At 34.2% G+C, this 25,179-nt stretch overlaps 1 protein-coding gene and 1 long non-coding RNA gene across 5 annotated transcripts; one reads left to right on the forward strand and one right to left on the reverse strand.

Moving 5' to 3' along the window:
• Positions 1-8,788: 8,788 nt before the first annotated feature.
• On the forward strand, positions 8,789-9,286 carry LOC135162826 (uncharacterized). The gene is made up of 2 exons (XR_010299021.1): positions 8,789-9,167; positions 9,241-9,286. It is a non-coding gene; the product is annotated as an uncharacterized LOC135162826 (long non-coding RNA).
• On the reverse strand, positions 9,163-23,576 carry LOC135162825 (uncharacterized). 4 transcript variants are annotated; one of them, XM_064121708.1, is made up of 5 exons: positions 23,405-23,576; positions 19,610-19,886; positions 18,364-18,465; positions 10,408-10,533; positions 9,163-9,331 (listed from the first exon to the last, which is right to left on the reverse strand). In XM_064121708.1, exons 2-5 carry the CDS (start codon positions 19,773-19,775, stop codon positions 9,237-9,239), a joined length of 489 nt encoding a protein of 162 aa, XP_063977778.1. In that variant the 5' UTR covers positions 19,776-19,886; positions 23,405-23,576; the 3' UTR covers positions 9,163-9,236. The 4 variants fall into 4 exon arrangements, with proteins under 4 accessions (XP_063977778.1, XP_063977779.1, XP_063977782.1 ...); XM_064121709.1 differs by lacking the exon at positions 23,405-23,576 and adding an exon at positions 21,193-21,317; XM_064121712.1 differs by lacking the exon at positions 23,405-23,576 and adding an exon at positions 21,082-21,101.
• Between the last annotated feature and the right edge of the window lie 1,603 nt (positions 23,577-25,179).

Here is a 25,179-nt window from a genome sequence, read left to right on the forward strand (position 1 = left end):
GCCCAATACATACTAAATTTTCGAGATATTAAAATTGTCATTCTTTTAAAATTTATTAGGACGGCAGCGTTGGGAAAAATTGATTCATCAACTTGAAATTTGGCATGACGTTTCCGCTTGTTTTTTACTCCTTTCGTTTGATTATTGCTCTCATAGTAGAGAAAAGAATGAATGAATCATTGATAGGTTAATTGATGTTTTGAGGGGGTCAGGGTGGGAGGTGTGACGCACAGAGGAGTCCTGCGACTGTCGGAAATCAGTGAGCGAGGTCGTCCAGTCCCTAGTCGTCTAGACAATTTTTTTTTCTATTTTTCTTTTTTCGGTGGATTGAGGAGATTAAAGATTCAATCAATTTCGTGATTTACTGTGGTCATTCTTCAGTGACTTCTAAACATTATCACTTCAAAATGCGCGCGTTGTGTGTCAACGCAAGATTGGTGGAACACGACAGATTTTTTCATAAATAGAAATTCAATTCCAGAGATAATCTCATGCATTCAATCGATAAATGAAAAATTAATGGTATTTGTTACATCAAGAACAACATTGAGTATTAAAAAAGACTTCTAGTAGACAGGCTGAACCAACAATAGAATAATTGAACAGAAACAATTATTTTTTTTATAGGATGAAAAATGTTGTTCTCAGAACAAAATTTAATCGACTGGTGGATAATTGTCAGCGATAAGAAGAAATTTCTCCATTTTTATTCGTTAACAGGAGAAAAAAAAATAGTTTTCTCTGTCCTGTTGCGCATTATATTGTGAAGATAATATTGTGAACGGATTCCAAGGGCACGTGCCATTGCCTTTTGTGTGTAAACGAACTCTGATCCAGCTTCGAGCGGGAATTTTGCCCCCGGAGCCCATTCCAGAGACAGAAACACTCATTCTGAGGTGTCTCTACCTATTTACTACAAAATTACAGTTTTCTGTCCAATCAGTGGGTGCTCTTCTTATTACTGTCTAGACGGAATTGATTCCGTAATTGATACTTCAAAAACAAGTTCGGAAAACAACAATTTGCAAAATTCCGTTTCATTAAACTGTGAAAAATTGAATTAAATTAAAAATTAAATTAAACTTTGAAAAATTGAATTAAAACCTAAGATTTCCAAAAACAACGAAAAATGTGTTATGGGCCCAGGGTGGAAAGTCACTTTTCCCGCCCGGAGTTCGTATGTTGCTGCCTGGAAAGCGAATACTTTCCGCACTCGTACAGGAAAAAACCTATTGATTCAATCTCATTATCTGAGTTTCTTTTTATAATTTCCTCAATTGGATTCTGCCCCGGATGGAAAGTATCAACTTTTCTCTCGCTAATCACGGAGTGAAGTACGAACTTTCCGTCCAGGAGCATTGGAAATTCATTTTTCTCACAAATTAACAAGGATGACAGAGAAAAATGTAAAATGTATAATTCCAAAAAGGTGAGGTATAACTGCTTTCCAATGACTTTTGCATGCGCCAGACAGCTGCCTCATAAAGAAAAAATGGAGAAGCGCGGTAACTTAAATTCCTGAGGAGAATTAGCACATAGTCCAGAGTAATCAAACCATCTCTCAACCTCTAATCCAACATATCATCTTTACTCATGTCTTATTTCCAGCACACCAAATAATGTGTAAAATCCCAGTGATTGCCACTAAAGGAAAAACATGCGATCCTATTATAGATATCACGCACAAAATGTATATTATACACAATCGCATATAAATCACTGGTAAAAGGCTTTCGGGAAACGACCAGTTACATCTTGTAACAAGTTACGTTAAACATAATATAAATATAACATTAATATAATATAGGATAAAGGTTGGGTGAGAGAATGATAAAGATGGAAAGGAGGAAAGAATAGAAAGGTATAGGGAAAGGTGAAAATTTAACTAAATGGTATGAAATGTAAATAAATGAAAGGATTGAATGAAAAGAAGAATGTAAATATACTATGAAAAGGATGAGATGTTAAGGATTGGAGGAATTGGGAGACGGAAGCTGCTTGGACCTCACTTGGTAATTAACAGACTATATACATTTACATATAGATATAATATAAATATAATATAATAGAATGTCATGGTGAAAAAATGTACATGTATTGAATTTCGTTATTGAGGTGAAAATTAATCGAGTGCAACGATAATCTTGATGTCTGTATCGGTGATGTTGTAATCTTCTTGAAAGAGGAGTAAAGAAAAAAAAAAAAGACACCTTGGAATAATGGGTCTCTCCGAAACGCCACGTGCCTTGGACTTCATCTCGAGTGCATTTTATCGTTATTCCACGTGTGGACTAAATTTTTTGTCCTTTCATTTTTATATATTTTTCATTCCGTCCTTTTCCGGGGGTACATTGCATAATGTGGGGAACAGGTTTTCGAGTGCACAGCGGAAAATCAGTTGTTTCTTTGTCGATTTATTTTTCTCATTTAGTCTTTCGCATGGATTAATCTCATAGAATTCTTACATTTTTCATTTATTGGAGAAAAAAGTGGTTTCAGAGAAGAAAAACTTGTTCATTCACTCGAGGAAATAACCGAACTATCTTTGTTGACTGGAAATACACCTTAACAGCTGATGGATGCTAGGAAAAATACTTCCGATGATTCAACATTACTCAGTTTATGTTTTAATTGAATAGAAATGAACAGAGAATTCAATTCTATCTGTTTGTTCTGGGAATGATTGATGATAGAATATATATAAACACTGGAAATATTAGAGTTAACATTGCTGCCTGGAAATACGTGACTCTTTGAATGAACATGTTCTATGAACGTTCCGGTGTGTGAAATAAATTATTTCCGAGGGTCTTTTTTTATTCTTTTCAACATTCAAATTGAGGACGCCCTACACAGAGAGAAATATTCTTGAAATATTACGTACGTGTTCCGTAATCTGTCAGTCAAAATTGCGGAACAGTTTTGTTCCCTTTTTCCTGAAAGTTCACCGAAAAAGTGCGTAACTGTTCCCTAATTTTTACCGAATATTATTTCGACTGGCAGATTACGGAACAGGCACGCCATTTTCAAAGAATTTTCCTCTCTGTATAGACGCGCGTATTTATAGCTTTCGGATGTCCATTCATTTTCTGTGAGAAGTAATTGTTTTAAAGTTCAAATTATTGAATTTTTCTGCCAAATGAATTTAATCAGATCTCAGAATCAGATAATATAACATATTATTTGATATATATTATAAATTATATATTATATATATTCTAGAATCTGCGATTCTACGGAACTTTCCTTCATCGAGTACGGAATCCACTGGGGAAATTCCACATGACAGTATCGTAACTTTTCCCAGATGATTCAGATAAAAAGTACAGCTAAGTACATGCTCCGTAAGTAGCATAGAGCGAATCACGTAGTTTTTGCGGAGCTCTTCATATTTTTAGTCAGATCCTTCCTAATTTTTATCGAACCTTTGCCCGATAGTCGGGAATTCCCGTAATTTATGGGTAACTTTTAGTGACGTATTTATTTTTGTGTAAATGATTTCAATTTGGGGTGTGAAATGTATTGGAATTTTATTCCCTCAATGGCTTGTAGAAATACGCCGAGAGAAATATTCAATGAAACGAGCAACTTCTAAAATGATTATTGCGTGCCATACACTGACTGGAGAGAATTTCTCAAAACTGAAGAGCAAGTCAGTACTAGTAAAAAAAATTGTAGGCCAGACGACAATTGCCAAGAAAACCAAAGGTAATAATTATTTCAGCTCTTACATGGAAAGAAAAATATGTGAAAAAATACTGTGCCGGGCACTAGAATCGGTGTACAAAATGCTAGAATACTGGAATGTGTTTTACTCCCACATAAAAATTCCTATCAATATCATCCATTTTGTAATTAATAATATGTGGGTCCGCAAAATTGACTAAAAAACGCTATAAAAATTTAAGGTCTATCATTTTTTATTTCATGTTAAATGAAAAATCGATAGAAATCTTTGAAAAATTCTTATCTAGGTCAGTTTATTTTATTGGGCCTTCCTTCATTTTTTACTGTGCCACACAGTAATTTTTCGGTAAGTCATTGTGCCTCAGACTTTGAATTTTTACGAGGCCGACATAGAAGTTATCCTAAGCTGATAAAGAAATTTTACTCGGTGGTATAGGATTTTTTCTCAGACCTGCGGTTGGCATCGAGATCATAAGGTAGCACAGTAATTTTTATCCGAATCACACTATAAAGATTATCAGATTTATCTCTCCGTGTACTTCAGGAGGTGAGCAAAGTCCTGGTAGCAAAATTTTCAAATCAAGAGAGAAGCTATTGTCACATATAATACCACAAGTGCTTCAAAATTATCGAATATTTCCCGATAGATTCGTTGCAAACAAATGAAGGAGTCAAGTTTTTCAGGCTAAAAAATCACGAGTGCGAAGCACGAGTGATTTTTCCTGAAAAACTTGACGACTTCATTTGTATGCAGGGAACCTAGAGGGAAATATTCTATAATTTTGAAGCTCGAGTGGTATTCAGGGGATTATTTTTCCTATCCAAATTTCGGCCAAGAGAATTGTGCCATGACATGAAAAGAGGTTTATTTGGTTAAGTGTCGTTTGTTTACCAAAATATTCAAAAAATTATCGCATATAATACCACAAGAGCTCCGAAATTATCGGATATTTCCCGATAGGTTCGTTGCAAACAAATGAACGTGTCAAGTTTTCCAGTTTAAAAATCACGAGCGCGAAGCGCGAGTGATTTTTCTGGAAAACTTGACGAGCTTATTTGTTTGTAGGGAACCTTGAGGGAAATATCAGATAATTTCGAAGTTCGAGTGGTATTCGGGGGATTATTTTTTGCATCCAAATCTTGGCCGATAGAATTGCACCATGAGACATAATTTTCAACGAATTGCCATTAATCTGTCAGATACAATTGAGGGTTACTTCAACATTTGTTTTTTTTATATATATCAACATGCAAAATTTCCAGTGTAATTTTCAAGAATATCCGCTGAAATACCGTGTTGACTATACAAAATAACGTCGAATGGTGCAATCCTATTGGCCAAGATTTGGATGGGAAAAATAATCGCTGATATTCGAGGTAGGCTATACAAAATATCAACAAATGGTGCAATTCTATTGGCTGAAATTTGGGTGGGAAAAATAATCACTGTTAATCGAGTTAGAGCTAATCACTACCATCTTGCCACCTCCTTGGCTAGGGTTGGAATAATTAGCGATCCAAGTTGTACTTGTGAGGCAGACATGCAAGATTTTGATAACGCGCTATGGCATTGTTCAAGATACTAGCGAGAGCGTTCTAAGATAATAGCAAATTTAATGAAATTTAAGGGCTCAAAACCATGGGCTACAAAAAAATGCAGATGCCGCTGACCACAAGTACATTGAAGAAATATGTAAATATCTGAAAGCTTGTAATTAACAAATGTCAAACTCGGGTGTTCCAGCCGTTGTAACAAATAAAAAAATATATTCAATATAAATTACGCACCTTTTCCATAAGTACAGAATTTTTTTGAAGCGTTTCGTAATTTTTATCTAAATTTTCAGTGAAAAATTGCGGTATCGTCACGTAAATTTTCTTAGTTTCTTTTGTAATTGGTAAAGGAACTTAAGTTCAGTAATTTTTACTAAATATTTCCCTCTCTGTAGAAATAATTACTGAAGTTCATGTTTTGGTTGGAGTTACACAATCGAATATCAATATCCATCGGAATTTCTAGTTATTTTTTCGAAGAATTTTAAACCCGTGACCAGATTAAATAGTTTCCCCGAATGTTCAGATTGAAAAGGTCTATTAATCGTACGTGGCCGGACTTTAAGCTCCGGAACAAATGTCCCCATTGATTACAACGTGCAACTGATAACAGTATTTGTGGCATTCGTCAATATTTATTTACACAGGTGAAGAAATATTGCAATTACATTTTCGAGGTAGGATCTGTGGATGTCGATTGAACTTATGAAATTGCGGTTCTTATCAGAGACCATGGGGGAGATCAGCAGGGCCAGTCCTGGGAGATCAACCACGAAATGTCCTAGCGGTAGCGCTGGAACTAATTTTGCAGCCGGATTTGTTGGTAAGGTACCGAACATTACGGCTGCAAAGTCGGAGCAGAGGGAAAAGTCGGTAACGGAGATAGCGTGGGGTGGGGGAATAGAAGGAAATAGGGGAAATTAAACGGCTCGGCAGGCGTTCTGGATACCCGAACGGCGTTGAGGGAAGCGTTTCCCTCATTAGGGGGGGGGGGATTAATTTTTAGGAATACAGCATCAGTTCTCGGCGACGGCAAACGAGAATTCCCAATAAACCCTCACGATTCAAAAATTCATTTCTCCCGTTCTACTTGAGATGAAGAAATGAAACCAACGTCATTCAATTGTTCATTAAATTGTTCATTAATGACGGTAGTTTCGTTTCTTAATCCGAGTTAAGAAGGGAGGGAATAATTATGAAAAATGTAGCTTGACGCGCATCAGTTTTCGGCGGCGTCAAGCGAGAATATCAAATAACTCCCCACGATTCAAAAATTAATTTCTCCCCCTCTAGTTGTGTGCGGGGTAGTTACCGTGATGATCAACTGGAAGGAAAAATCGAGTCTTCCAGTTTGATCCTTCCCTACGGTTGTAAGTCGCAGGTATACACCTTGGTGCGGCAACACTGTCTCCTGCACTACTACTCCCCAAAAGTAATTCCCAAGCAGCGATGTTCTTGTTTATGTGAAGGGAATAAATAATCTAGTCTAATAATTAAAGATTTTCTAATTATTTGTGAACATCAATTTATGTGATTGAGATTATAGATTCCCTTCACATAAACAAGAACATCGCTGCTTGGGAATTACTTTTGGGGAGTAGTAGTGCAGGAGACAGTGTTGCCGCACCAAGGTGTATACCTGCGACTTACAACCGTAGGGAAGGATCAAACTGGAAGACTCGATTTTTCCTTCCAGTTGATCATCACGGTTACTACCCCACACACAACTAGAGGGGGAGAAATTAATTTTTGAACTCTGGGGGGTTATTGGGTATTCTCGCTTGACGCCGCTTAGAACTGATGCACGTCAAGCTGCATGTTTCAAAATTAATCCTTTCCCCCCTAATTCGGATTGAGAAACGAAACCATCGTTATTCATCAGAGATTTAATGAACCATCGAATGACGTTGGTTTTATTTCGTCATCTCAATTAGAGGGGGAGAAATGAATTTTTGAATCCTGGGGGGTTATTGGGTATTCTCGCTTGACGTCGCCGAGAACTGGTGTGTGGCAAGCTGCATTTTTGAAAATTAATGCCTCTCCCCGTAATTCGGATTAAGAAACGAAACCACCATCATTAATGAAGAATTTTACGAGCAATCGAATGGCATTGGTTTTATTTCTTCATCTCAATTAGAGGGGGAGAAATTAATTTTTGAATCCTGGGGGGTTATTGGGTATTCTCGCTTGACGCCGCCGAAAACTGATGCGCGTCAAGCTACATTTTTCATAATTATTCCCTCCCTTCTTAACTCGGATTAAGAAACGAAACTACCGTCATTAATGAACAATTTAATGAACAATTGAATGACGTTGGTTTCATTTCTTCATCTCAAGTAGAACGGGAGAAATGAATTTTTGAATCGTGGGGGTTTATTGGGAATTCTCGTTTGCCGTCGCCGAGAACTGATGCTGTATTCCTAAAAATTAATCCCCCCCCCCCCTAATGAGGGAAACGCTTCCTTCAACGCCGTTCGGGTATCCAGAACGCCTGCCGAGCCGTTTAATTTCCCCTATTTCCTTCTATTCCCCCACCCCACGCTATCTCCGTTACCGACTTTTCCCTCTGCTCCGACTTTGCAGCCGTAATGTTCGGTACCTTACCAACAAATCCGGCTGCAAAATTAGTTCCAGCGCTACCGTTAGGACATTTCGTGGTTGATCTCCCAGGACTGGCCCTGCTGATCTCCCCCATGATCTCTGTTCTTATTTTTAAATATCAAGGGGCAGACAGTCACCCTATCGATTTGACGTTAATTACATAATTTATTATCAGGCGTGGGCGATAATATTAATTCACATATGTGAACAAAAATTATTCATTTTATCTTCGATTTATCTCGAGAAATTTTTTTTTCTTGTTCATTCATATTTATACATTGTCAACAATAGAGAATACATTTTTTGTGATATCTTGACAGTTGGTAATAAAGATTTCCCAAGATAAAAATTGACTTGATTTATGGAATAAAAAATTTATTTATTCTTTTCAAAGGAACGTATTAATAAATCATAAATCATAAATTGTTGCAAAAAAATCACAATGGAATTAATGTTATTACGTGATCATTTTTAATGAAATGGAAATCAAAAGAAGAATCCACAACTTTATGGATAATTTAGTAGGGAAGTGGCAAACCGAGATAAGGAATTTTTGCCTATTGACTAGTTTTTTATGAATATCTTAAGATCTAGGAAAGGTAGAAAAATTTTTATTATAACCTTTTTGATGGAGTGAATCAAATCCTACAATAAATGTTATGACAAAAATTGTGCTATCTCTCTTAGAATCGGAGTCATTCCTCAAAAATTAGACTCAGAAATAAGTCAACTTATCTCGCTTTATCACTTCACCACTGAATAATTAACATATAAATAAATATAAGCCGTTTGATTGATTACCGTTTGAAGTATTTATGCAACATCTTTTAGCAATGGTCTTCCGAACGTCCACTCGCCATCACAATCAGTGATCCACTTTCCTCACAATGTTTACCCCATTCAAGAAATAATGAAGAACACCCGATAAATAATGATGGATCATCACTGCTTATCACGTTAAATGATAATTCGTCCATACTTTTTATTTATTCTGTTTGGAATTGATATTCTTGAATGAATACTCACTCCAATCACCTCCACACGGTGATAGTTTATCACCAATTCAATATTTTTCTTCTTCCATTAAAAAAAATGTGAGGAGTTAGCTATAATCGGCTCCCAATACAACAATTTTGTTTACATTTTTTTCTGCATTTATCCACAATAATTTTCGCGTTATGCACTCATTGCTTCGATATTCACTGGTTCCCACATGAAAAATCTGGCATTTATTGTCTTCAAGTGAAGGAACAATGGATTGCATGTCAGCAGGCAATTCTTTTCATCTCTCTGGTGTAATTGAAGAAATTTTTCTGGGGATCATGGTAATGTAAAAATAATTTATTTATTTATAAGCATGCAATATATATGGAATAATATAAATATGGTATGCTTCAGATGATCTTCCAGAGGTATCCGAACAGCAAGGATAGTCCTACCATAAGGACTGCGGGTTTTATGGCTTCACCTCCACCAGCTCGATATTTCCCTGGAAACATGATAAAAAAGTGAATTAGTCATTTATTTATAATGAGTCTCATCTAAAATTTTGTATAAAAATAGTTTTACATAGAAGACGATAAATTGATAGAGCCTTCGACATTCTGTAACGCCTATTGTTGGATAAGATTTTGGGATTAGTTAGGAAGGACACCAGGATTAGTCTCGATATAATTTTATAAAAAAATTTACTGAAAGAATAAATAGTCTAGACCGAGATTAGATCGCGGGCTCTTCCAATATAACGTTTTTTCGTGATTGGTTTATTCAATATTGTACACATAAATATTAAAATATTAGATACTCTTAAAAAACAACAATAAATTTTGGTAAAAAAAGCGCCAAGAAAAAGTTTTCTGTAGTTTGTTATGAAAATTTTTCAAAAATAAATAAAAATAAAAAAGAGCGTTAAAGAAAAGTACTACTCCCAGAACTAATAGAATATTTACAACTTGGTTAGATGAATAACTCATGATGTATCAAATAACTGGAAAGTAAAGTGAGGTTTAACTTTGTGCTCTTGAAAAGGTAAAAATGATGAATAATTTTTCCAGATAATTATCCTTGAATTACGTGAAACCTATTCATTGTGTACATTCGAGCACAGCTTGTTGATCAGAAAATAAAAAAAAAACTTATCTGTGACCTTTCAAATTGTGTGAAAAATTTTAACTTACAATTTGACCTTGAGATTTATTTTTCTTGGATTATTGCAAAAAAAAATCGATAGAATCGACATAAATGTCAAAGTGCACTTTGTGCTTGCAAGCTGAAAATATAGCTCATATTGGATGTCTTCCTCGAAGCCCTTCAACTTCCATGTAAAGATTCGTTGATTCAACTTTTTTTAGTAGTTACTTATGTACGCTATTTTAATTGAGGTACTAGGTATATGCATTAATTTTTGTTGCTCTGAAATATTTTGCCATTTCAACAATTTTAGCACCTTAGTTTGGCATACGTTAGATCAACATGGGCCACGTGCAGATATATATATATATATATATATATATATTTGTTTAAGAACGAAGAGAAAACCTCATTATGATTTTCTTTTTCACTCACAATCAGAGCCTAGGTATGAATGGCAACAGCATTCCCTGAGTCGCTCGTACTCAGCACAGTCTCCAGCTATCAATCTGCAGACTTTTTTCCCAACGAGACACGTGTGTTGGACAAATGGAAAAGCTCCTGAGGATTAAAATAATAATTATTAATCGGAGCCCATAAGTTCTTCAATGAAATTATGACGATTATTTTTTTAGTAATTTTCAAAATTATGTTGTTCTAAAGCCACTTTCTAGACAGTTCAATTGAAAAAATCGATTTTTTAGAAATTAGATCTTCTTTTCTTAGATTCTTTCGGGTTTTTCTGATTTGTTCCCATCTCACCCCTAACATCCTGGATCGCATTCACCGAAGGATGAGGGAAAACCTCGCCGTGAGTAAAGTCGTCTCTTTGATGAGACTATCACTCGGCAGTGCCGGCAATCGACTCCGAATTCGCATTTGTTTTATCAGAGATTTATTAACACCCTTTTAGAGATTTATAGGTACATTAAATATCTAATAATACATAAAAATACTTTGTTATATCTGCGCAACTGGAGCACCTACTTTTTAAAGTTTAATCTATCCATATGATTTAATGGCAATATAAAAATGTTCTGATGTTTACTCGTTTATGGTTCGATATTAATTTCGATGTTGATGTAATATGAATCAATAAGATATAAAGCGTTGGAAAATTATTCGAAAAACCAACTTGGGAGAATTTTCTTACAGATAAATGATCAGACTCTTGAAGTTGTAGTTGAAAATTATTGTGTATTCTTGGTATCTTAATTATACCCTCCCGGTTTACGGTTACGGTTACGGTTAGACTTTTTTAAAAACATTTTGTTGTTGAAAACTATCGTGTATTGTTGGTAATTTTATTATCTTTGGTTGATTGCTGGTTGAGTATTATTGCCACTTTAGTTAGCACTTCATATAGCTAATTCATGATTCACTTATTTGTGTGACATACTAACACTCTAACCGCATGTCCACTACCGTCGATTCGCTTTTTTCTCATTTTTCCCATTAGCAAAATCAGCAATTCATAAAAAGCGATGTATATCGCGTCACTTATACATAGAATGATCAATCTATGCTAACACCTTAAGCAGTCATGTAGGTTACCATCAGAGTAAAAATTTTAATTCGAGTATTTTGTAGGGTGAAATGATTATTTTGGAAAATACAAATTGTTAGGCGCTATGTCAGATCCTTATTGTGGGCGTAATAATTCGTCTTTCGAAAAATAACCATTTGGCCCTAGAAAATGATGGACTCGAAAATTTTACTCTGATGGTAAGTCATATGTCGCCTTAAGGTTGTCTGGTGAGAACGGCAATGTCAAAAATTTTTACGCCGGGCGCTAGCCACCCGCTGAAGTGTGGATTCGGATCAGACCTATTGAAAATTGGGGTAATTTTAATAATTCAAATTTCTAAATAAATGTATCTAATCCTTCTTATTTGTACGCTAGGAACGACACATCCGCTCCCGTTCGTTTTGTCAGAGGAACCAATCAAAATGACGAAAGGAATACCCTGACCCTGGACGTAATGATTCACATTAACAGTGATTTCACTCATCGAACTTTGTTTAGACCCAAGAAAACAGGGCATACACACCATATCCCAAATTTTTCCGAATTTTCACCCATAAAAATGTTTTTCGGCCTGAAGTGGAATCACGCGAATAAAATAAATATAAACTGTACAACGACTTATTCAATCCAACTCAAAATTTATTTTTGATAAACATTTTAAAATGTAAATGCCAATAAGACCGAATACTTTTGTCAAATTCTGTATAACTCCCTTAACGTATACGCGCGCATACCCTTACCCCTACCTCCTCGAAAGTTAGTACGGCACCCAATGATGTTACGTACCCAACTGGCTTCTCCCGCCCACTTTTAAAAATTCGATTTTCTCTCATTTTGTCAACTTCATTCTTGAAGTGTAACTTCTTAGGCGACTCCGGAGAAGGTTGTGTTGAATGTTTAATACTTCAGTGGAGGGGGAATAGCGTTGAACGTTTAACGCCACTCGGAAGGAGAGGATCTTGAGAGAGAAAGAGACTAAGCATAGGCGCCTAGCTAAACCGTTTTACTTGTAACACGTGACAGGAAAGGCCACCATTCGATTCATTAAAATTAGGATGAAAAAAAAATCATTAAAAAATGACGAGTGGTCGATTTAAAAAAAATAGAAACATGGAGATCGCCTTTACCGACATGTTAAAAAGACAAGAATATATCTCCGGACTGAGGCGGAAAGTCAAAAATATTCTGAGGAACTTTTTAAAGATAATGATCGGGGCTATTTATGAAAAAAATTTCATCAGAAAATGTCGAAAATTTAATCCGGACGACACAAACTTAATTCTCTGTATTTAATCCGCCACATGCATTGGAGACGAAAGCCCGGGATTACTGACTTGAGGATATTAAATATAACAAATGGGGCACGATGAATTAAGGTTCATCGACCTGTAACGACGTCTTATATTATATCATTGACGAGGTGAGGTCCTTCCGGTGGTTTATCAATTTCGGATAAGAGGCTGATTTGTTTCCACCTATGATTATGTAGTCATCAATAGTAGCTTTAAGGGAAGGTGGGGCTAAATAGAGCAGTAGGAAAGACCGAATATTGATTGTTTTTCGACCCAATAATCAATAGTTTTACTTTCGAATGGTTGCAATATAATTCTGTGAGTTCGAATGTTCTGTTTCGTGTTATTTTGACTCACTATTTTCACGAATGTTCGAACAGGTAACAGAATGTTGTTTCTCGATTGCGCGCCAGGAAATCAATGGAATTGAATAATTTTTATTCCTTCAAATACAAGTATAGGTGAGGGCTATAAACGGCCTTTATTTAATGTTTAATTTGTTCATCGAGCTTTTGAATTAAAAAAAAAAATAAGTCGAAGTATGACACTTAGTACATAATTACTGAAAAAATTTGTTGGGGTCTCTTCGTAACCGATTTGAAAAATAGAGTTAATAGCAATACTCGTTAGTGTAATTTGTCGAAGAGTCAGAAAAAAGAATAAGAATCGATGTCCCATTATGGCGGATGTTTTGGAATATTTGCTTTCGGATGAATTCAATCATAAGGTAATTTTATTTAAACGTTATTAAATCGGAGTTAAAAAATAATCACTATAACTCTCAATTATGTGACATTTTTTGGGAATTTGAAAAATTGTTTACTTTTTTAAAATTTCGTTTTTTGCGAATTTTCTTCCAGTAGATCTTCCGATATCAGAACTTTTGATCAATATAAAATGAAGGAAAGCTGTTGAAATGATGAATTCTGTGATGCTCGGTAACTAACTCAGTAAGAGTTCCCGGCTCGATACTGGGAGACGCGGGTTTGATTCCCCACTGGATCAAAACGGAAATTTTTTTCTCTCTAATTCTAACTCTCTTCAAATTAAACACTAAAAAGTGGTAGCCTAATTTCTTTTGATTTTGTCTCTGCTGTTTTTAATAAATCACAATTCACCACTATTCTACCCCATCCCACTCTTTAGGTTTTGCCTCGCGGTCCATTTTACCCCAATTTTCCTCTAGCTGTAGCTGTCCAATATGTTCAATTCTAACAAACGATTTCACAGCGATTCCGAGAGGTTTAAAAATTCTTGGAAAAAGACTTTTGCCAGATTTCGCAGGCCTCTGGCATTAGTAGATGCGAAGGTCTGACTCTTCCCTATTGATTGGTATTTTGTTGTAGGTATTCTAGGCACGTAGGTACTGCGTGCAGTAACGCAATTCTATTAGATCGGGCTATTGCACTCTCCCACTCACGACGTGGTGCCAACTTTTCAATGCATTGAAAGAATTTCTGTTTTCTTCCATTTAGTGTTTTTATACCTCGCTACACTAGTAAAACCATTCATTTATCCCAGACGAAATTTGTTAACTATTAACGAAGGCACGAAAATGACTTGTTCGTAGTTTATAAAATGCTACCACAGTAAAAATTGCTATGGAACGTTGCACTACAAGGCCATACGACATTTATTTGAAAATTTCATATGTAACATAGTAAAATTCAAAAATGCAACAGTTTAAATTTGGGTAAATGGGATTCTTTTTTTTACGAATCAACATCCTACTTTTCATTTTAGTTCACCATATAGACATAGACAGAGACCAGTTTAAAATCAATGAAGACAAATATATACTTTCAACAATACTACTGTGTAGCATAGCAAAATCACCATTGAGTAGAGTGATTTTTTAAAATCAGCTATGCAAAATTAAGGAAATCATATGCCCTACACAGGTGAAGAATTTAATTTAGCTATTGTAATAAGTAGAAAACAGAATCGAGTATTTCAAAACATTACTGATGTTCTGGTACCCGTCTGGGTTATTCATAGAAAATTTTGAAAAATATTTTAGAGAAAGTACAGAACTATAATTTACTGGAGTAATGAGAAAAATGGAAAAATCACACCATAAAATGGAGAGGAGACAATTTTAGGAGGTCTTTAAATCCGAGTAGGGTCCGCCACTACAATGCTAACATAGCAGTTTTTACTCTAAATTTCTTTCCGTCTGGTAGAGTTGAATATCAGTAAATGAATATGAATTAATAGTTAACGAATGATGAATGTCAAGTCACACAAGACTGATGGAATATAATTGAGAGAAAAATATGGTAGGTTGAATGGAATATATTTTGTTGAATCCATGGTCTTTCATATGAAAAATAGAATTCCTTTGCTCCAACATTTGAAATTTTCATTTTACCAGTGGGTTCCCTATGGAGCGTAGATAATGGCATATTTTTTTTTTAAATGAGGCATTATTCCAAATGTATAAATGAAATAAACACGTGGTAATAGATATACCTGGGTAGACTGTAAAGATGGGGAAGAGAAACGGAGGGAGAGTCGATGTAAAACAAAAAAAAACATTCGTAATATCAAGGGAATAAAATTAATTGACGTTGAATCGAGCCATTATTCCACTGAAAATATCTAATTGCACGCGATTCCGTTGATGGGGCCTACAAAAATTTTTCAGATGAACAGAATGTGATCCATCCAATTAACTAAATCAATCTAATGAAATATTCAGGGAATCCCAAGGAATATACGATAAATTTGAACCCCCATGTAATCGAATCATGAGGTTTCTGTATGGAGCCCTCAACAGCATCAACAATTGAAGCACACATTTTAATCACGTGATTCATTAAAAGGGTTCAAATATCGTCGAGGACTTATTACATTGGTACAATGGAAAAACACACGTTTTATTCCATTTTTCTCTCAGTGTATTTTAGTTGACTATTGATGAATGATCGTCTGGTGGAACCAAGTGGATCCCAACCAACGACCAAAATCCATTTGTTTGTAATAATTAATCCGTTCCGAATATGCCATGAGGCATATAATTTCAAGTGATAATTTAATTTTCAGTGCAAAAGGTCATCTCATATTTCTCGATAAAATTATTCTACTGGGGATCATTGAACAATTAAGAAAAATGGCATTTCCTCTTTTGTCATTTCTAATGAGAATTGACAGGTTATTAACATTTTTAGGGCATTTATCTTCGCAGTTTGGGATTTCAAGAAAATATGTATTTTTGTTGGAAATACTGATGTATGTGAAATGCGCAGGATCGTAATTCAAATATTTGAACGTTGTCGTCGAGGGGCGATTCATTTGTCAAATCACTGCCTCACTTAGGACTGAAATCGTTGGAGATCTTGGGAAATCACGAGATTGCATCGATTTCGGGCGATTGCTATCACTTGCAATCGATGTCATCGCATGAAATCGTGTAATTGGAAACTAACGAACCCTATTCAGTTATTCTATCAAAAAGGAAGTTATTTTATTCCTTTAAGGACTGACAATTGCGATCAGAATCGCATTAAAATATCCTGTACACACGGAAGAAAAGTATTTCCTGACTCATATGTGCTATAATTTTACTTATGTGCTCTAATTTATGTGATTCTAACTCACATGAGTCAGAAAATTATCCCTGAAAGCACAATATACTTTTTTCAACTCATTTGTGGTATGTGATGAACAATTGCAGGAGATCTCTTAATTAATTAATTTCTTTTCCATATGTGCAATCACTAATTTGGAATCAATTGAAGTCACGAAGTTAACAAAAAAACTTTTATGAAATCGCATGGAATCGGCAATCACTGTGTTACCTGATTTGTTAATGAATGACCCCTCTGTTATCGTTCTTGTGTTTGTGTGATCGTTATTATAATTTATGACAGAACAACTATTAACAAATACTTGATTCAATAAACTACCTATTCTTAACTCTTTATATCAATTTTTTTCCAAATCCTTACTGCGAGAAGACTTTTCTCATCGAGAAATTAATTTTGTAGGAACATATTCGATTTTTTGCTTCTAATTTCTCATTTTCGAGTAATTTCAATTACCAATATTTTATTCTAAATTCATTCTATTTCTGATTGAAACACGTGTATTATTGACTGTAGACAATAGATTGTCTTTGACGCGTGAATTTCACTTTATAGAAAAAAAATATACTGACTGTTCTACTACTTGAAGTAAAACGGTGTCATTTTTTGCTATCAAACAACACAAAATCGATTGGGCCATTTGATTCTTCGGTAATTTGATGTCAAAACGTTTTTCTCGTTTACATTGGGATATTTCATGCTCGAGTTCACATGCGATCCCATTCTCGAAGGTCGAATTGCAGTAGCATTAGCATACGACCGGAGACAAAAATTTCAATTTCTCTACAAAATAGGATTACAATTTTTTTATTATGAAGAACCACTTTGGCTGCATTTTTGGGATGAGGAAATCACTTATTTTTGTCGACAGTGAAAGTAATTTTTTTTAATTCCAATTTTTTGCTTTCGAATTGAACTGCTTATGAACGATTTTCACTCATTGTTGGTTTCTCCAATTTTTTCAATCTATACACAGAGAGAAAAGTCCTAGAAGAATTAATATGCCGATTACTAAAATCGAGGACCAAAATGCTTGAATCCTGTGATGTGTTTTATTCACACATAAAAATTCTTATCAATACCGTAAATGTTGTAATTAATTATATGGAGCTTTATAAAATTAAAAGGTCTATCATGTCTGACTTGTGTTTCAATGAAAAATTGATCTACAGTAGTTTACTTTACTGTGTCTTCCTTCATTTTTTACTGTGCTGCACAGCAATTTTTCGGTAACTCATTGTGATTGGTTAGCGATGAATGCCAAATATGTTCGATTATTGCCGATATGGGACCTGTTGCATCAGCCGTTTAGCGTCTACCTCCTCGTCGCCCATTAGACTTTGAATTTTTACGAGGCTGATTGTAAACTTTACTATGCGGTTTAGTAATTTTCCTCAGGCCTGCACTTTGCGCCGAAATTGTAAGACAGCACATTAATTTTTATCGGAATCACATTATAAAAATTCACAAACTTTTCTCTCCGTGTGCATACGAAGAGAAATATTCAGTAAAAATAACGTATCTTTTCCTTAATCCCGGAGCGATATTTTAGGGAACTGTTCCTCGAAACCTTCCGTAATGTTTATCAAATGTTTAGGTGAAAAATAGCGATATCGTCAAGTAAATTTTCTTAGTTACTTTTGTAATCGGTAAACGGACTCAAGTTCCACACCTTTTACTGAATGTTTGCATTCTTTCTTGAATTTCATAAATGCAGCAAATCCATAAAGTCATCGGAAATGTTGAAAAAGCCCAATAAATTATAATTCCAACGGAGGAAAATTTATGAAAAAAAAACTATTCTCAATAAAAAGAGAAAAAATGCCATGTTTTATGCGAAAAAAAAAATGTTTTTCTCTTTCAGAATTATATGCCATCAGCCCTATCGACGTAACATGTGCATTGAACAATAAAACCACCGGAAATCTCGAGGATTCAATTCCCTGAATCTCATAAAAGTCAGTTTAAAAAATTAAGAACGCACTGTGGTAACCACCGTCACAGCAACAATGATCGCTGATGACACTTCCGTCCTTGCAGTATGTCATCTCCTCGTTCGTGCAGGTTCTGCACCCAGGTATCGGACCTGAGGAAATAATAAAAAAAAATCAACACTCAATGATAATCCAATCTCACAATTACCGTCACTCGTTACCAATTAATGGATAAATTACACAAATTTTCAGGGAGAATGGGTACACCTTAATTGGCGATTGTTTCGTCTCGTAATACGAGGACAAACGTTTCAATTCAATAACTCCGGATTTATTCCATTTTATTTCACTTCTCATTGGTGAGAACAAAATGTAATATTTGTTGCATTTAATTCTCAGCAACATAATTTATTCAATGAGTCTAGAGCATAAAAAAATACTGAGAGAAAAGGTGAGAGAGTAGTGAATAAAAACTTAATTTTTTTAATTAAAAATTCGTATAATATGCAATATAATATGTTATATTATATATTATATATAACGTTACATGATTTCTTTCCAAAGAGATTAGGTATCAACGCGTGTATTCTATGGTATGTGGTGAAAGAAAAAGGAGTTTGGAATTATTTTTATACACAAATAATTGAAAATTTAATGTTCAATGAAATTACGCAGCCAAAGAATGAGTGCACATGTCGGATTAAGAAAATATATTATAATAACAATTATAGACAAGCCTGACGAAGGCAACGTAAATAACAATTCGCGTGTGATGTTATTTGAAGTATGATTATTGCCAAAAACCATCGAAAACTACAATTTTCCTATATATCGAGTTGGATTGATATGTTAGTTATCTGGGACCATATTTCCTGCGAAGTTAACAGAGGAGACAAAAACAGAGAAATCATAAAAACTATATTTTATGTTTTAAATGGAGTATTCAATAAAGTGAATTATAGTTATAAAAATTTAATTATGGAATTGACCTGAATTGAATATATAAATTCAATTTATTTTATAAATATATCACGTTTTAATGGTAATTAAATTGACTTAAATGATACATTCAATATATATTTATATTAATATATTCATTTATCGATATCTATTATATCACGATTTTTTTTCGGAAAAGGTATAATATTATATTATATGATGCCTTAAAAAAATGAAAAGATGACACAAACAGTTACGTATAAAATAATTCTAATTGATCATTGCCTGTATAAAATCCCTAGAATGAATTTAATTAAAATTAAATTGGTAATTTATTGATTGATAATTTATGAAAACCTTTGGGGAAAGTGAGGTCTCTCGCCTTCTCCAGTGCCTCGTCATAGGTGACTTCATGTTCAAGCACATAATCATCCTCCGAGTACTGGTTGACAACGGTGATAGCCTCCAGTGCTTCAAGAATAAGGAGAAACAGAACAATTCCCCAGCGATGAGTTTTAATCATGCTAATCGCAGCGTTTTCATCGTCCTCAGCATCACTACCTCATTGCCATCCAAACAGCTGATTTTTTTCTTCACAACTTTCTTTGTCCGATATTTCTGGTTTACCCGTGCTCTGGAAAAATGAAGCAGGAAAAAAAATGTTTAGTGAGGGGAGAACTCTGATATCGATCCACTGTCGGTTTTATTGCGACGGTGATTCATTCCACCCCTCGATTTTATCTACCCTCTTGCGTGCTGCCGAGTCGTTGAATCGGAGTAAATACAAAATTAGATAGAGATAGGACGATCACTTGGTCGAGGTAAGAATGCAAATATTGAGCATTACAAATACTGTGTTTCTAATTTTTTATTATTTTTCAACTATTTTTTAACTATTTAATGAGTTAAGTCATGTCTTTTATAAATTTCTCGGAAACTATAGATTAGATGGATGTGAAAAAATATACGTTTTTAGGTTTTATTATTATCCAATGATTCTGAAATTTTCATAGCCAAAAATTAAAAGATATCGGTAATAATCTCTTAGTATTCGAATCTAATAAGCCGCTAATTAATTTTCCATCACTTCTTGCAGCAAACGCAGGTTTTTCCCCACATTATCATGTAAAATAGATTTTCGTACTCACGCGGAGAGAAATATTCAGTGGAAATTACGTAGAACTCCTCTAATTCGCAATCGAGAATACAGACCCGATAAAAATTACGAAAAATCCCGTAAAAACTCCGGAACACTCCTTCAATACTGCGCAACGAGTTACGTAATTTCCCGAAACGTTCCCTACTTTTATTGAACCCTTTGAAACTCTTATCGTACTATTATTCTCACTCGGAAATAACAGAAATTTCGCGTCATTTTTACCGAACTATTTCTCTCCCTGCACGTGTTTAGAAAAATCCCCTGCCACTTCTTTTCTAACCCTCACACCCATAAGAAAACCTGTACCGCACTTGTTGCGTAACGTACTCCTCGAATTCCCATAACAATCGTCCTATAATAAATTAAATATCCTCAGAAAATGAAGAAAAGCTACAATTTTGTTCGTACAGATCTCATCAAATACCAGACTTCCCAAAATATACTACAATTTATCAAATTTTTTACACCACTAGAAACTCTCCCCAAAAATAATCTCATTTCTCAGAACTATTTAACTTATCCACTTTTCCCCACCAGCTCCATTAAAATAGCCACCAACATTTCCGAAATCAAATCCAATGTTTATACCCCCCCGGGCCGGGGCAACTCAATTCAACTCCGATTATGTTCTCAGTAATTTTTTTTTATTCACTCCTGTTTGAATATCTACCGTAAACAATGAAAGGCCCGTTGTGATGTCTCAATGAAGTTAAACATCCTCCGTGTCGATTTATACACCCGAACGGAACACAAATAAAATTCTTGAGCCTCGTAAACTTACTGTCACTGAAATTTTCGTGATGACTCAGTTGTAATACGAGTCGACGTACACTAAGTCGCAATTAAGATCAATTAAGCAACAACTGCAAATGCCATGAGCTGTCTTTTCTCCATTCAACGAAGACCCTTTGAAATTTTTAAAAATGTCCATTTATTTAGTCTTTACTTTTTCGTTGAAAAAAAAAACTGTATTTAACAAGTTCAAAAGAATAAATATTTACCTGAATATGACAGAGATTATTTTGTTCATTCATTTGACGAGATAAATTTAACTGTGTTGTTTCAAAAAGGTAATTTTTTTATTTAATATTTTATTAAGTAGTTGTCTCACCTAATAATTATTTTGAGTTTCAGGTTTTTATCCGACAACTTTAATTTTTTGTTTGTAAAGAGGTTATTTAGTGTTGCCCACTAATCAATTTTTATCTAAATTTTTTTTTCTCCGTCGAATGAAAAATATTCTGAGAGTTCTAGAAGCCATCAAATTATCATTTTCTTTATTTTTTTAAAATACTGGAACCCGAAGGTTCGCTATCGCTCATAGTACATTATTTTGTTCAACTATTAAACACTTTAAATGTTTAAATTAATATCCTCATTTAGGTGATTATTTTATTTTTTCAAAGCTCGATTTTCTAGCCGTCCAGCAATTGGCCTGTTCACGCGACAAGTCTTCTATTCGGAAGCTGAAAAGCCTGAACATCTCAAACGGAAATTCGTGACATCTCCTTGAAGAATCTACTTATCTCACGCGTTAACCCTTGACCCAGGCATCTTCATCGACATGTCTAACATGAAAAACCCGGTAATACAATTTATGAACCAAAATCTCCATTGAAATTCAAGCGAGCCTGCACTGAGCAAAAAAATGAATAAATCAAAAAAGTATTTGTGGATAGTGGCACAGAAATATTTTTTAGGAGGAAATAACTTATTTTTCTTTTTCTTATTATATTATATTTAATTATTTATTGGCAGGAGATGATGTAAAAGAGAAAAACAAACAGAATTGAATATTTAAGTATATTTATGTTATATTTAATATATTTTTTAAAAAGAAATGACTTATTTTCCCTTCTGATGGTATCTGCGGTATTTACGGGCAATAAATTTTGCGAAATGGCTGACAATAAATAGAAGCAAACGAGTTTGTATTGATTCGGTAAAATATTGTTTGGATACTATTGGAAGAAATTTTTCTTTGATTTTCATGCGTTATTTCTCTCAGTGTGACTATTCCGCTTTTAACTTCCGCCGGCACGTGATGTTTTAATGAATAAGATCCAAACTATCGATGTTCCATTGAAAGCCGAAGAAATTTCCGATTCATAACACTTGACGACCTTTTCAAACCCATTATCGTCTGTTTTCTGATAAGGGGGGAATAAGTTATTTGATAAGAATTTGAATCTCGGATATCTGAGAGGTTAATTAAGATAGGCCTGATGAGCTTAGGGGAAAATTTCCTCACTTAGGACGGAGATATCTCAAATTTTCTGATAATGTTGTTTAAAATTCTATTTATTTAATGTTGGAACCCCTATTGTGAGTTATTTACACTATCAGTGTTTAACATTAATAAGCTGTCGATTGTTATACATTTGTCTGAGACCGAAACTCAGCAAATAGTCCTTATCTTAAATTTGTGTAAATAAATCATGTAAATATGGACACTTTAAACAATTAAAAAAATTAGATTGGTAAATTACATCTTTTCAGGTATTTAGACATTTTTTCTAGAATATTTATGGTCAGTTACACCTGAGAATTTTTGACTCGTCAAAGGTGATGTACAATCGGTTTTATTCATGTTGGGAATATTCTCAAATAAAATAAAACCAATAATATAAATATTTTCAATGAAATATAAAAAAATTAATAAAAGTCTAGATGTGTAATTAAATAGAAGGAAATATTTCTTTACTACATTCACCGGAATATTTATCAATTCCCTCCGTTGCTGGATGATAACAATTCTTTTAAATTTAAATTATTTTGAAAATTTCTAACGTAACAAAAATTCAATGATTCAACAAAAATAACTCTGATTTATCTGTGTGTGTTTAATTTGAAAAAATCTCAAGTAAAAAAAAGAATTTGAAAAAGATTTTTTTCAAATTCAGGAATTATTTTTTTAAAATATCCGATATTTTTCCCTCAATCCAATCAATAATTCACCTCACACGTGCAGTTAAAACAAAATCAATCATTACCTCTAATTTTTAAACACCTTAATTCCACTTCATAATTTTCTCTTTCACTTTGAATATCAAAACAGCGAAACTTGAAAAAGAAATCCAACTTATTGTTTCGTTCAACGGAGTAATGAATGAACATTCATTGATCGGTTTGTCCGTACGATTGGAACAACCGTCGAGGGCTACGCGCTGCGACAAACTGGGGGCAGGGGCTGAAAAAACCGCGGTCTAGCTCTCTCGCTCAACGCGTGCGTGCGCCTCTCTCTCATCTCCGTTTTTTTTTTCATTACACCACATTAAATTATCTCATGTTTATGTTTATTTCTCCTTGCTCCTTATGTTTATTACATTCCAAATGTAATATTATGAGGGGATTTTTTTTATTTAAAACTAGTATATAAGGTGTGCTTCACCACTTAGTTTAGAGTACCAAAAATAATTTGCTTTTGATAATCCAAGAAAAAAGGAAACAGAAACTCATTTTTACATTATATTATATACAATGTTGAGTTTTGTGAATAGAGACACGACACAATAAATAAATGTTTAAGGCGGCTTATTAATTATCAGAAGAGAGTACAGGACGACGAAGATTAGTTGACCTACTCCTTATAACTCTAGAAAAACTCTTCTTATTAAAAAGGCGATTGTCGTAACGAAGGCCCTCACTGGATGTTCCATTAAAGACACTTTGAAAGGGGTAAATTCGAAGGAGATAAGTAATAATATATAACACATAATAATTAATTCCATTTAAAAGAAAATAAATGAGCTTTTCTTAAAGGAAAATAATTAAACGTGATCAATTTGAAGATAATTATTGGAATTTTTGTCTACGTTAATAAATCAATGATTCTGAAATGCAACGAAATATTTTATGAAATATACTTTATTAGCACGAAGAAGGCACCCCTTTTGTTATAGACGACCGTTGTCCAGAAATTGAAGAGAAAGGGAAAATCTTTCTCAAGGAACGAACCACAGAAATACAGTTTTATATTCAGAAGGGACGCAGCCCTTTGTTGAAAATTCATCACATGTTTAGGATTAAAATCGCTCTTGAGTGCAGACCAGCGCAGAGTAAAAACGATCGTAAATTGGTCCCTGGCCAGAAATGTTTTCGAAAAATGTCACGAAACGGTGTCGAGTGATTTTTGCAGGACAATGAAAGAGCTGTGCTCAAATATTCCAACGAAAAATAGTAAAACATTATCGAGTTATAGCTATAGGTAAAAACACTTATTAACTGAGCCTTGTGACGTAACAATTCAGATATTACATTTTTTGCAGTATAAAAAATATTGTGCATAATATTTATCATGAAATTTTTATATTTCATTGGTTATTTCAATGAGATACATCAGCAACAATCCAGTTATTCTTCAAAATTTTGCGTGATGGTACATTATCGAGAATATTTGAAATGACGAGCGTCGCAGGAAGTCCAATGGAAGACGCATAACAACAGTTGCGATATAAATTTATTGCACGTCGATTCACGTAACAATGAGAGATGATCGTCCTCGAGGCTTAATGTAAAATTATCATTGAAATGGGAGGAATTCGTATTTTGTATGATTGTACGAAGTAAATGAATATTAACAAATGTTTTTTTTTTTTAATCAATTTTTTATATCAAATTAGTAAAACGTTGATTGAATACTGAAGTGCACAACCGAAAAGCACGTTTTCTTAGTCGTTCTTAATTCTTGATTATCTCGTTAACAAATAGGAATAGGAAAAAAAATCATAGAACATTTTCTGTCGGAAATTTTATGGATTACAAAAAA

Source organism: Diachasmimorpha longicaudata, chromosome 5 (assembly GCF_034640455.1).
Source record: "Diachasmimorpha longicaudata isolate KC_UGA_2023 chromosome 5, iyDiaLong2, whole genome shotgun sequence".
NCBI classification, from domain to species: Eukaryota; Metazoa; Arthropoda; class Insecta; order Hymenoptera; family Braconidae; genus Diachasmimorpha; species Diachasmimorpha longicaudata.